The sequence below is a fragment of the Anolis carolinensis genome, chromosome 5 (genome assembly GCF_035594765.1).
Source record: "Anolis carolinensis isolate JA03-04 chromosome 5, rAnoCar3.1.pri, whole genome shotgun sequence".
Taxonomy (NCBI): domain Eukaryota; kingdom Metazoa; phylum Chordata; class Lepidosauria; order Squamata; family Dactyloidae; genus Anolis; species Anolis carolinensis.
In genome coordinates this window covers 99,221,625-99,235,581 of record NC_085845.1, presented here as the reverse complement: position 1 = coordinate 99,235,581, position 13,957 = coordinate 99,221,625, and the positions used below count along the sequence as shown (strand labels likewise).

The following is a 13,957-nucleotide window of genomic DNA, read 5'->3' as shown; positions in this document are numbered from 1 at the left end:
TCCCAGGATTCCATTCATTCTGCTTCAGAGATTTTGTTTCTGTGAAATAACCCCATGTAGGATAAAGAAAGGTACATTTTAACTGCCTTGAAGTTCATAATTATTTCCCCATCCCCAACTTTAGTAATATAGAAACATCTTTCACCCCTTTTTAAACATGAAGCTGCTTGAAAGGCACCCGAGAAGGCAGAAAGGAGCTATGAGGTTTGCTGTATGTAACAAGTGAAATTTCAGAAACAACACACTGAGAGGTAAAAACAGAGTCAGGTTAGAATGCCTAGTTCACTGTAACAGAGCAGCACTGTTTTATCTTATGACTATAACATTAAGCAAAAGAGGAATGAACAGTCTATCCTAAGGTTTGAGCCTTGGTGCATCTGGCCAGAGCCCCATTTGAAAAAAGGAAATGCAAAAGAAGCATATGCAAATATATTTCACGATTATCCTCTAGGTCAGTGGTTCTCAACCTGTGGGTCCCCAGATGTTTTGGCCTTCGATTCCCAGAAATCATAACAGCTGGTAAAGTGGCTGGGATTTCTGGGAGTTGTCGGCCAAAACACCTGGGAAGTCACAGGTTGAGAACCACTGCTCTAAGGCCTGTATTGACCACATCCATGAAAATTTACTTAGAAACATTTCTTATAAAAAATCAGAACACTAGTTCATTTTCAGTTCTCCCATATTTTTGCAGCAGTTTGCAGGCAGGGGCTTTTCTCAGTTCCGATGAGCGGTTTTTGATGGGCACATCAGAGAGGGGTTGTTGACTGAAGCCAGTTTGCAGAAAGGAAGAGTTGCTGGATTTATGTATGAGTCACTGGATTTCTGTGTGTGTGATTTTAAAGAGATAAATGTTGTCAGTGTAGCTCTGTTTCATTCAGTAATTTATGTTGCATTTTCTATGTGTGTAAGTTTTAGAGATATACATACAGGGTTGTGAGTTGGGAGCACTTAGATGTACAATGTCAACACTCAAGACAGTCTGAAATGAAATGGGAAGACAGGGACACAGGAATGGCTCCTCGCCTTGGTTTAACTCTGAACCCACTGGCTCACACTGGGTGACTTTAGACAAATCATATCCTTTCAGCCTCAGATGAAGAAAAAGATAAACCCCATTTGAATAGATCTTGACAAGAAAACTGTGAGGGTTATCCTAAGTCTGAAATGACTTCAAGGCAGATAAAAACAACAATTCTAATGAATCATTCATTAATTATACATTACTTGGAAAGTGAGGTGCTAAAAACCTACTTGTGGCCCCAAAAATGACTATCTCATTTTGCCCCCTTACTATCCCTATGTTGTGCAGGCCTAACCTAGAACATGTGTGCATGTATGCCCATGCACAAATACAAAAAGTGTGCTCGCATTTGAGTGTGAGTCCATAGAGGCAAATGTCCTCCCAATGCTCCCCTTTTAGACTATTTGTGTGGAATAATTGTGCTCCAGTAAAGTTGAACCAGTTTCTTGATATATCTACTTTACATGGGTTCCTGTGTCCTGGACAAGAAGTCTCACTAGTTCTCATATCTAATTTCCCAAATAGCTTCCAATTATAAACAAATGGGACAGCTGCACATTTAAAGAAACAAAGCACTTTCTATGGGCAATTCCTCCAGTCACCTGCAGCGCACCAAACACTGACTTCGTGTTTTCTTGCCTAGGCACCAGAACCATATCTTACAAGCTTTGCTGCTCAAGGTTTTTAATAGGAGAATCCAGAAATTTAAACTATGCCCATCTATAAGCAAAGTACACTGTACAAAAAGACTACATGTTGAGATTCAAAAGAAATGGGAAATACAAGTGCCATTCTATAAGGCACCAGGTTTTCCTTTTAGAATTAAGATGCTAGTCAATTAAAATAATCAAATACTACTAAATAGACAGTTTACAACTGAATATTCTGTAAAATCATAAAACTCCATAAAAAGCCAGTCTCTTTTAAACACATCATGATGTTCAATGAGAGGCACAAGCCTATCAGTAATGAGTTCAAACAAGGAGATACTCCTTCTTCAGGGACAGGCAGCCACAGCTGCAATTACTTTGTCTGGATGATAATAATAATAATAATAATAATAATAATAATAATAATAATAATATTATACCCCACTTTATCTCCTCCAAAGGGGACTCAATTGATGGCTTCTCCCCCGTGTGGGTCCTCTGGTGATACATGAGGGTGCTGCTCTGGGTGAAGCACAAAAGAATCAGCATAACCATTTAAAATATACAAATATACGAACATTAAAACAAGATTAAATATAAACAGTATTTAAAAAATCCCAGTTAAAACCCATTTAAAGAAACTGCTGTCCTTCCCTTTCCCATTTAAACTACAAGATCTAACTCTCTTTGATCCTACAAATATTTTGAACTTCAGCTCTTAGAATCCCTGGCCATTGGTCAAGCTCTCTAGGGTTTCTGGAATTGAAATCCAAAACTGCTGGAGAACCAATGCTGCTGGGCCTTTGAAGTGATAAAACACCCACCAATGATGCCAAGAAGAAGCATGGAGTGGACAGGTTAGTAGCACTGCCCACACAAATGTCGATAAAGCAAGGCTACCACAGGAACAAAGATGGAAAGGACAGCTTCTCTAACGTATTTGATTATTTTCTTCCTACTCTACCTTTTCCCCAAAGTTGTGACTCAAGGCGGCTTGCAAAAGCAAAAACATACCAGTAAAACCACATATAAAAGGTAAAGGTTTCCCCTGACGTTAAGTCCAGTCATGTCTGACTCTGGGGGTTGGTGCTCATCTCCATTTCTAAGCTCATCTCCATTTCTTGGAGGTTGTCCGTAGACACCTCCAAGGTCATGTGGCCGGCATAACCTTCCCGCCAGAGCGGTACCTATTGATCTACTCACACTGGAATGTTTTCGAACTGCTAGGTTGGCAGAAGCTGGAGCTAATAGCGGGCGCTCACTCTGCTCTCGGGATTTGAACCTGCGACCTTTCGGTCTGCAAGTTCAGCAGCTCAGTGCTTTAACACACTTCGCCACCGGGGCTCCAAAAAAACCCCACATATACTATAGTTAAAATATACAAAAGTCTATAATAAAACTAGAACTAAATGCTATAGAATGAAAAGCATTTAAAATAATGTTGTTAAAAGCCAAGAATAAAAGTACTTCTGAGTAAAGTCTCCTTCCTATAAAACAATCCTGGGGGAACAATATTCCCACCCACCAACTCAACAAGGAAGGACCCTGCCTAGACTTCAACTATTTACTATTTACTTCAACTATTTACTGAAATCAACCAGAAGATCCATATCAAACTACTGCATTTAAGAAAATACATGCAGTCTCAGAGTTACAAACATCCAACTTACATCCTAATCCTAGTTACAAAGGGGGTGTTTACAACAGGAAGTGAAAGGAAATTTATCCCTAAAAAGGGAAGTTCACTCTTTAAGAGTTATGGGGGGAAAGTGTCTCCGCTGAAGCTTTATTTCCAATCCTTGTTTTCATGACAACCCAAAATTTTCAAAATCCAATTGCCATAGGGACAGAAAATAAGGTGAAATCTTCTGAACAGGGGAATAGATAGCAAAACAAGCATTACGGAAGTGTGTAAACCTTCCCTATGCTTTCCAAAACTAAAACTATCCAAAACTGTAGTTACACTTAAAAATGTTCCTGTTCCAACTTACATACAAATTCAACTTACAAACAAACCTACAGAACCTATATCGTTCATAACTGCATGTACATACTTCCCACACCCTATATGTTTAGGTAGACAGTACCCTGTTTCCCCTAAAATAAGTCATCCCCAGAAAATAAGACCTAGTAGAGGTTTTGCTGAATTGCTAAATATAAGGCCTACCCTGAAAGTAAGACCTAGCAAAGGTTTTGTTTGGAAGCATGCCCGCCAAACAGAACACCAGAGCATGCAGGATCGGTAAATGTACGTACTAGAGTGTTGTACATAGAAATAGCGGTAGTAACAAGAAATTCTTGATAGGTTTCACAGTTTGTCTAGTTATGCTGGTTTGTGATGACAACTACTGTACAGTATATAATAAATGTTCATTTTTTGTTCAACAATAAATGTAAATTCTTCTTCATGGAAAAATAAGACATCCCCTGAAAATAAGACCTAGAGCATCTTTGGGAGCAAAAATTAATATAAGACACTGTCTTATTTTCGGGGAAACACGGTATGGGCAAAAAGCTTTGCACAAAGTTCAGGTAGTAATTCTGCTTAATAGATCAGGAAGACGGAGAGGTCTTGTTAAAAAATTCATGATGTTCATTCTTTAGCAGTCCTTGACCACTCCTCTGATCAGGTTCCATCAAAATTAGGGAGGAAGAGGTAGTCTCTCAGGGGAAAGAAGCAAATGCTTGGTAAGGGATGCCATCAAACATAAGAAAGACTGAAGTAAGGCGTAGTCCTGCTTTCAGTGTGACTTGAAAAATTTATCTTTAACTTTATGAGTGTACAACTATAATCTGCCCGTAGAACATAAGACCACTGAACAATAGCTTGCCACTGAGTAATAGCTTTGTTTGAGGTACCAATTTCACTAGGTTGACCTTTGCTGTAGGCTGAGGCGTATTTTCTAAATTATTTCTTTTGCAAGAAATCCAAAATATCTGTGGACAGTATAACTTTAGCATAATTTTTACAACATTTTAAGCAATGTAAAAGCTTTAAGAGGTGAACAGCAGGCCAATACATTTTCCTATTTAAAAATTATTAAAATATTTATCCAAAAGGCAAAATAAATATCATAGCTAAAATGTTTGCTGAGCAGAATGGTGAAGCAGACTATGTTGGTTGGGCTAGTATATCTTGGAAGCCAACTAGATTGAGCCCTGGTTAGCATTTGGATGGGAGACTGTCAACAACCAGGTGCTGTAAGCTGTATTTCAAAAGAAGAACCTGACAAAAGCACTGAAGAAAATCTCACATAATTCACGGGGTTGCCATAAGTCAACGGGCAACTTGAAGGCATGCACACACACAGTAGGAGTATTCACTGCTCAGTCTCCTGAAGCAAAGCCCCAGAAGACAAAGGGAGCAGCTTTGGTACTAAGGATTTGTGTCTGGTAAGAATAGAGGATGTTACAGGGCCAATCAGAGAAACAACCCATGTCTGTCAAGAAAAGTCAGATGAATCTTTGACTAGCACATGTACTAAAGGTTTTTCAAGCCAAGAAAAAATAGCTGCCCCTTGATTCTGTCTCCATATTGTTCCCCTGAAGAAACTGGGACATCATTGGGCCACATCTTATATATTTTACAAAGGGGTTGATTTGTATACTTCTCTTCCCTGCTGCTCAAGGTGCCACAAGGCTACACTCCAGGGAAACTATCTGTCACATGAAAAACTAGATGTTCAAGCTTCTCATCACCACCATTTCTTGAAGTCTGGGTAAAGATTTAGAGAAATTTATTCTCGTGACAAATGTTCACATTTTGGAATGCGAACAAAGACCCATGTGGATAATAATGTTAGTACAGGGGAGGGTACCACATATAATTTGTAAAACTACATTGAAATAAAAATGTTCTAACAGAGAACTGAATGTTTTCATTTAACTGGAATATACTAGACAAGAACTGCTGTTTTATTGCATATCCTTCACAAAAGCTATGAAGAGAAGAATAACCTGTTAATTTGGTTTCTTAAGCCAACTTCACCCAAGGAAAAACAGTTCACATTTTGGATGCCACGCTACTATAATGCAATTGCTACTACCAGTTAGGCTGTGAATGTATATGAAGTGCTAAAAGTGCTTCAAAGGCAATTGTCCATTGTAGCAGGTAAGAAATATTACTATTTATGTATTTTAAATAGATAAAGAATAGCAGCTACATAGTGGATTTATGACTAATCTTAGATAAATGACAAGCTTGCTCACAGCTCTCTTTTCCACTTGCCCTGCCTTACCAATGCTTTCACCCTGACAACACACCACAACAAAGGGAAGGAATAGGTTTCTAGTGGTTGTGCTGCCTATACTTCAAAACTAATACAAACATTTCATCTCCCGTCAACAAAAAAAGTCTCTGCAAGTCACCCAAAGAGCAAAGAGATGAACTTCAATCAGATATCAAAGGTATCTGATTAAATCTGTAACAATATCACTGGGCAGTGATAATGCTGATATGGAGATGCCAAAGGAAGTGAAGTTATCACCTTCCCTACATGTGCTTTCAGATATTTTCATATTATAAATGGTGACATCACTTAATTTACTACCTGCTTTAAAGGAAAAGTAAACTTTAAGTACTGTGAGTTCAAATGCAACCAACACAGCTTGCTCCACAGGAACTAACTTAAAATGTTGCATAAGTGTGATCTAATAACTTCCCCCTCTTCCCACCAAGAATTATGAATGTGTGGCTGCTAATGCTGTAAGAAGAGTAATGATCCAAAGGTCATGACAGAACTATGTCCAGGTGGTAAACTGGTTTCCAGTAAAACTTTAAAGCAAAAGCTTTTCTGGAATGCTTTCTGGAATAAAATGCCAATGCACAATTTAAAAAGATATGATGTAGTGGTTTGAATGCTGGATTACAAGTGGAGACTGGGGTTGAATTGCTGCCTAGCCAGGGGAACCCAACAAATCTTGCCAAGAAAACTCTGTGATAGGGTAACCATAAGGAAAATTTTGGCTTTTGTGGAAATAAGGATTGGTAATAAAACTTCAGTGGCGACACCTTTTCCTCATGATAACTCTTCCAGGAGTAAATTTCTCCTCCTAGGGGTAAATTTGTCTCACTTCCTGTTGTCTCACCCCCATTCATAACTATAAATCATTTGTAAGTCAGATGTTTATAACTCAGGGACTGACTGAACAGTAATATGACCACGCTTAATGAATTGTGTACTATTATTTCCTAGGCAAAGTCGCGAGGAAATCTATCCACAATTTCCAGTCTTGAAAATGCCCGGCTTGACTGGTACATACAATTTTAGAAACAGGACATTTTCTACTTTCACTGTGCCCAGGATCACCTTATAACACTAGTGAAAAACCACAGATTGCAATACCAAAACCCATAGTAGTCATTATAACCTGTTCTGTATATATTTGTTAAAACAGAAGTTGATAGGCTTCATTTCAGTCTTCCAATCCCTCCCATTGAAATGATAACTAATTAATGAAAGTTTTTAAAAAATCAAACCAAAACAGCCACAGTGGACAGGCCAATTCAGGATGTTGAGGTAGAAAATGGTATACTGTATTGGTTTTGCTAACTTCTACAGAGGAAGCTGGCAGACTCCTTCTCTTTACTATAGGCTGATGTTGTACAGTCCATACAATTTGTTCCACAAAATTTTGTGTTTTGGGATAGGTGGATAAGTATATGTCGATTGGCCATTATAGTAAGCACAACTTAAAAACTATTCCCATCATCTCAACTCTCACCTCCAAAGTGGATCTTACAACAGTTCTGAGGGAGAAATACTCCAGACTGTACTTTAGTCTTCAGAGGCAAGGGATTACAAAACACATCTAAGTTCAAGGAACAAGGCAGACTTGTTTCTGTTTGGGGCGGGGAGGGGGGGGGGGATCGAACAAAACAGGTAAATTAACAAGCTTTCCAAAATAGTTCCCAAGCTTTCTGGCTCACAATCAACTAACTTTACCATTAATACAAAACTAACTTTTGCACTCTACCTTTGCAAATATAGGAGACTTGTTGCACAACATAATTATTGGGTACATAAGCCAGTACATAACAATACATTTCTCTGCAATCTGTGCTCTCCATAAAGTTTCAGCATCATATGAACATTTTTTAAAGAGACTGCAAATGCCATGAGGATTTTTGTCTAAGTTTGAAGCATTGGTGTAAACAGCACATACGATGATATATGCAGAAATGTCTGAAATCAGTTCTCAGTAAGATGTCTTATTTCAAATGAAAGAAAATGAAATACTTCCTTTCTGGAATTGAAACTTGAAGAAAATCCTGTCTTAGACTGCTGCACACACAACCAAATCAAATGTCAGTCAACACAGATCTACTGAAACAGGCTAGCTTAATTCTTAAAAATCAGGTTTAACTGGGATGCGGATCAACAGCAAGTACACAGATTCAGGCAGAAGTAGCTCAGTTTCACAAACATAATTTTGTTCATCCTGTTTCTGGTAAGCCATGTGCACATAAAAAAGCAAAGTGCATTTGAAAACATGAAACACCCCCCACCCCCGGCAACAAAATATGTTAGAAACAGAATGCCTTTGCTTTAAGCTTGATAAATATTCAGTTACTGCTGATCACTCACTTTTACAATGCACGGAAACACTACAAATAGTGTTAGCATATCCAAGAGAAACAGGTTATGAACATGTCAAAACTGAGATCTTGAGTATGAAGCAACACAATGTGTTTAAAACAACAAAAAGTTAAACATAAAGGCAGCGGGGGGAACTGCCATCTATACTTGGTGTTTGTCATTAGCCATGTCTACAAGCGGAAAGAAAAGAAAAACAATATTTCCAAGTTTATACAGGTGACACTTAAAATGAATCCAGGTATGAAAATGCTGGCGGTCTGCAAGTTCAGCAGCTCAGCGCTTTAACACACTGAGCCACCAGAGGCTCCTGTGACCCCTTCAAGACGGCCTCAAAGTATTAATGGGGCAAAAGACTTATGTCTATTAAATAATAAATATCACTTCACAACATTCTGAAATGAGTCTCTTTCGGACAAGGATTCATTTGGATCCTCATTCCTTCTGTGTTTTCTGCTATTTCAGAAGATGAATTTCACTACATCCTGCTGTTCTACAGGCAAAGAAATGTTGCTCTTCAAGGCACTCTTATATGACTTGGGCTTTAATCCTATAGGCACTTGTTAGTAATTCTGACCAAAAACAGTGAAACAGGACAGGACCAGACTACCTGAGTAATTAGTTTCCACACATTAATACATAACTACATGTTCTGAGAGAAAGATATATAGCAGCTGAAGCATTTCAAGTGTTCAAAATACTTAAAACCACCCTCACAAGGCAGACCAGTATGAGTTGGTCCTCTGTATCCTTGGGTTCTGCATCCACGGATTCAAACAGGATTGGCTCAAAAATATTTGGAGGTGGGGGGAATTTCCAAAAAACAAACTTTGATTTTGACAGGTACCAACACTACACTGGTGTGTAGGAATACCTTGCTGTGGCCTACCACCATTTCTCAAGATCCTCAGGTTTTCTTTGGCACCCATTTCATTGTACATATTAGGAGTTGAGCATTCTTGAATTTCTGTATTCATTGCGGGATGGGGGCAGGTCCTGTGGATACCAATAACGCATTGCAGATGCACATATACCCCAATGCTTTGTGGAGAGTTTGAAAGTTGAAAACAACAGCATGCCTAGAGTCAACTAATGAAACTTGGGGAGTGGAGTGGCAAAATTTAAAGTGGTGGCCCCAGGACTTGCAGCACAATAAGGTCTCTTGAAGGGCAGAATGCCATTTCCGAGATACCAGTGCCTACTACAGTTCTATTTATTCACATCATACAACACAATCTATGCTCCCTGGAAAATGGCATCTTACAAGAGAGATGAGATTCCAGTATGCTAAAACCAGGATTGTCTGATCCAAAGCAAATGTGGTGGAGTGATCCCTAAAAATGTGTTTATAATTGCACCTTGCCCTTAGATTCATTAGTTCAGAAGGAAGTCTCATGGCTGTTTCTGAGACAGCACATTATCAAAGCCCTAAAAGTACACAAAACTATGAGCTATAAATATGCAAACATTCCTGATGTAAATAAAGGTATATCAACATATTTTGAAGTGATATTTTAAAGTATTTTCATGAAAGTACTTAAAACCATGATTTAAATCTGAAATGATCTGAACTGCTTCAGGAAACCACTACTCTGGCAAAGAATTTATCATTTTGTTCTGTGAAATGAACCTAAGAAATTTGAGGAGGGAAACATTTTGTTAAAATAACTTTACAACAAAAAAGATGATGAAGAAAGGAAGGAAGGAAGGAAGGAAGGAAGGAAGGAAGGAAGGAAGGAAGGAAGGAAGGAAGGAAGGAAGGAAGGGTCTTCTAGAGCAGGCAGGGGCAAACTTTGGCCCTCCAGATGTTTTGGACTCCAACTCCTAGTAGGCTGCTAGGAATTGTGGGAGTTGGGAGTCCAAAACACCTGGAGAGCTGACCCTTGCCTGCTCTAGAGGCATTAGACATTTCAAGCAGCCAATAGTCAAGCAGTGGTTGTATGCTGCCCCAGATCTGCGCTGCTACATTTCCTTATGGGTGGACCAAAGATATTTTGCAGCTTACCTATGCAAAGCCAGCTAGAGCATTAAGATAGGCTGAGGAGGTGCTGCTCTTGGTTCTACCACCCTAACAGGCGTGACGGGCAGGGATGAGAGACAGGGCCTTCTTAGTGGTGACGCCTTGACTGTGGAACTCCCTCCCCAACAAGATCAAATCGGCCCCCTCCCTCCTGACATTTAGGAAACTACTCAAAATTTGTTTTTAAAGGAAGCATTTGGAGAGTGAGATGAAGCAGCCATGATAACTTCAGGATTGGTGCAATGTTAAATGTTTTATGTTTTATACTGCCTATGTTTGATGTTTTATAGTTTACTGGTTTCAAGCTATTGTTATATGCTGTTTTGGTTATGCATTTAATTTTATATATGTGAGGCATTGAATTTTGCCATTTACTTTGTTGTGAACTGTTTCGAGTCCTCCCTGGGGTTGAGAAAAGCTATAAATGATATAAATGAAATAAATAAATAAACAAACCCTAGGTTTGCTCTCTCCCCCTCTTCCATACCGTGAACTCAACACAAGTTGATAGGTAAAATTAAAGGTTTTCCCCTGACATTAAGTCTAGTCATGTCCGACTCTGGGGGTTGGTGTTCATCTCCATTTCTAAGCCAAAGGGCCAGCATTGTTCATAGACACCTCCAAGGTCATGTGACCAGCATGTCTACATGGAGTGCCATTACCTTCCCGCCAGAGCAGTACTTATTGATCTACTCACATTTGTATGTTTCTGAACTGCTAGGCTGGCAGAAGGTAAAGCTAACAGCGGGCGCTCATTTCACTCCCTGGATTCGAACCGCCAACCTTTTGATTAGCAAGTTCAGCAGCTTTAACCCGCTGCTCTACTGTTGATAGCAGCCCTTTAACTTTGCTTGAAAAATTCCCTCTAGCCAACATCACAACAGAATACAAAGAAGGGGCCGTTTGTAAAAAAAAAACAAAAACAAGTGGCTCATGTCCCATAGTACAATAGTCTTGCTTATCCAACGTAAATGGGCCAGCAGAACATTGGATAAGCGAATATGTTGGATAATAAGGAGAGATTAAGGAAAAGCCTATTAAACATCAAATTAGGTTATGATTTTACAAATTAAGCATCAAAACATGTTATACAACAAATTTGACAGAAAAAGTAGTTCAATACACAGTAATACTATGTAGTAATTACGGTATTTATGAATTTAGAACCAAAATATCACGATGTATTGAAAACATTGACTACAAAAATGCGTTGGATAATCCAGAATGTTGGATAAGCAAGTGTTGGATAAGTGAGACTCTACTGTACAAAAAAGAGGCGTTTGTAAAAAACAGCAACAACAACAAAAAAACAAGTGGCACATGTCCCATAGTACAATATAAACCTCAAACTCTGAAGCTTGGAAGCCCTGGAGCCCAGCCTCGTGGCAGGGCATTGGATGTGTCCTGCTGGGCAAAACAGGGGAGACAGCAAATAGGAACATAGAATCCTAGCGTTGGAAGAGGCCTCGTGGGCCATCCAGTCCAACCCCCTGCCAAGTAGCAGGAAAATCACGTTCAAAGCACCCCTGACAGATAGCCATCCAGCCTCTGCTTAAAAGCCTCTAAAGGAGGAGCCTCCACCACATTCTGAGGCAGAGTACCAATGTATTCCAATGTATGGATTAGCGGACTTTGGGAGGGAGGCTGCTCCCAGAGACGGCTGACCCATGCCGCACATCAAACGCAATCAAAAGCTGCAGGAAGAGGGGTTTTGGGTCTGGTGAAGGTGCAGAGTTGTGGTCGCTTTCCTGCCCAGGAGGGGGAAACTTCTCGGAGCACAAGAAACTTCCTAACTCGCCAAGCCAACTCCCCTGCTTATACGAAAAGGGGGAGGGGATCTGCTTCTCTCCGCCTAATAATGTATGTTACCTTGATACAAAACTGGACAGGAGGACCCTCCGACATGTCTCCGGCGAGGAGGAAGCGTAGGCAACAGGAAGTTCTCGGCTGGCTCTCGCTCTTTCCCCGCGCTGGCTTCCTTCCTTCCTTCCTTCTTTCCTTCCTTCCTCTTCGCTATGCCCCACTTCCTCCGGCCCTCTCCTGCCTCTCCTGTGGGGGCGCCTTCCGCGCGATGGCCTCCGGGGCCGGGGCGGGCATGTCCCCCGGTGAGGGCCGCGCGGGGTTGCTCTCCGGCCGGGGAGAGGCTCTTCCTGCTCCTCCCCCTGCCCGCCTTCCCGGGCCCCTCGGTGGAGGGAAGGCGAGACAAGGGCGCCTCTTTCCCGGCAGAGAGAAAGCGAAAGGCGCCTCACTCCCGCCTTCGGGCATCGATCGGGAGAGTTTCTGGGCTGAAGAAAAAGTGACGTGAGTTCCCAGCACTGAGCTCTGCCTCTTAAAGGGGCCGCTGCCACCAGGAAACGGAGAGAGGGAGGGAAAAAAGAACCGAGGAAGTGAATAAAAGGGATCTTTAGAGGAAACAGGAAGGAGCTGGGAGGAGGGGGAGGAGGAGGAAGGGAATCGGCAGTCACAAAAGCGGGCGGAGGGAGGAAGGAAGGAGAAGGGGTTGGGCCAGCCCTCTTCCACAGCCGGCCCCGCTTCCTGGCCTTCCCTCTCCCCTCAGGAAGCGTGAGGAGCGCCGCCACTGGGAAGAGGAAGAGAAGCTTCTTTGCGGCTGTGTTTCCTCCAAGCCAAATGTGGGAGAGGCACTGCTCGCAAGAAGCCAGGCCTCTATGTTTTTCCTCAGGGAAACGGGGTGACTGGAAGGAGGGGCTGTCACTCAAAACAGGGGACGAAGCGGCCGCTCGGGAAGCGCCCCAATCCTGTTACCCGGCCTTTCGCTCGCGCTCTGTCCCCTTCAGGGCTTCCGACCAGGAAACAAGGGCTTCGGTTACACAAAGCGGGGGGGGGGGGGGACACGGCGCACGCGCAGCTCAGCCCAAAGCGGGGGTCAATGGAGCCACAGAAGAGTCTGTAAAAAAAAGCGGGAAAGCTGTGCTTCTCTTCATAATAACGGTGTGTTGCAGTTATTGGCCAGTACTGCACGGTCGCGCTCTCGCTCCAGTGCAGGCATGGGCAAACTTCAACTCCCACAAGTCCAAAACACCTGGAGGGCCGAAGTTTGCCCATGCCTGCTCTAGTGCAACATCGCGCCTAACATTCGAACATTGTTGTTTTCGTTCAGTCGCTTCCGACTGTGACCTCATGGACCAGACCACGGCAGAGCTCTCTGTCGGCTGTAGCTACTCCCAGCTCCTTCATAGTCAAGCCAGTCACTTCAAGGATACCACCCAATATATCCATCTTAGCCTTGGTCGGCCCCTTTTCCTTTTTCATAGAATCATAGAATGGTAGAGTTGGAAGAGACCTCATGGGCCATCCAGTCCAACCCCCTGCCAAGCGTCATTCTCTTCTCCAGGCTTTCCTGTCTTCTCATGATGTGGCCAAAATACTTCATCTTTGCCTCTAATATCCTTCCTTCCAGTGAGCAGCAGGCATTATTTCCTGGAGTATTGACTGCTTGGATCTTCTTGCGGTCCAAGGTACTCTCCGGATTTTCCTCGACACCACAGTTCAAAAGTGTCTTATCTTCCTTTGCTCAGCCTTCCTTATGGTCCAGCTCTCGCTGCTGCTGCTGCTGCTCAGTCGTTTAGTCATTTCCGACTCTTCGTGACCTCATGGACCAGTCCATGCCAGAGTTCCCTGTCAGCCGTCACCGCCCCCAGTTCCTTCAAGG

General features: G+C 41.8%; 1 protein-coding gene across 3 annotated transcripts in view; it reads right to left on the bottom strand.

Moving 5' to 3' along the window:
• etv6 (ETS variant transcription factor 6) overlaps nucleotides 1–12,493 on the bottom strand; it is a 151,582-nt gene extending 139,089 nt beyond the window's left edge. For 2 of the 3 annotated variants that reach the window (XM_008111370.3, XM_008111371.3), the window contains exon 1: nucleotides 12,157–12,328. In XM_008111370.3, the coding sequence (XP_008109577.1) occupies nucleotides 12,157–12,192 (36 nt within the window). In that variant the 5' untranslated portion in view covers nucleotides 12,193–12,328. Of the gene's footprint in view, nucleotides 1–12,156 lie in introns of all 3 variants that reach the window. The other variant, XM_062983602.1, reaches the window with a different exon arrangement.
• Between the last annotated feature and the right edge of the window lie 1,464 nt (nucleotides 12,494–13,957).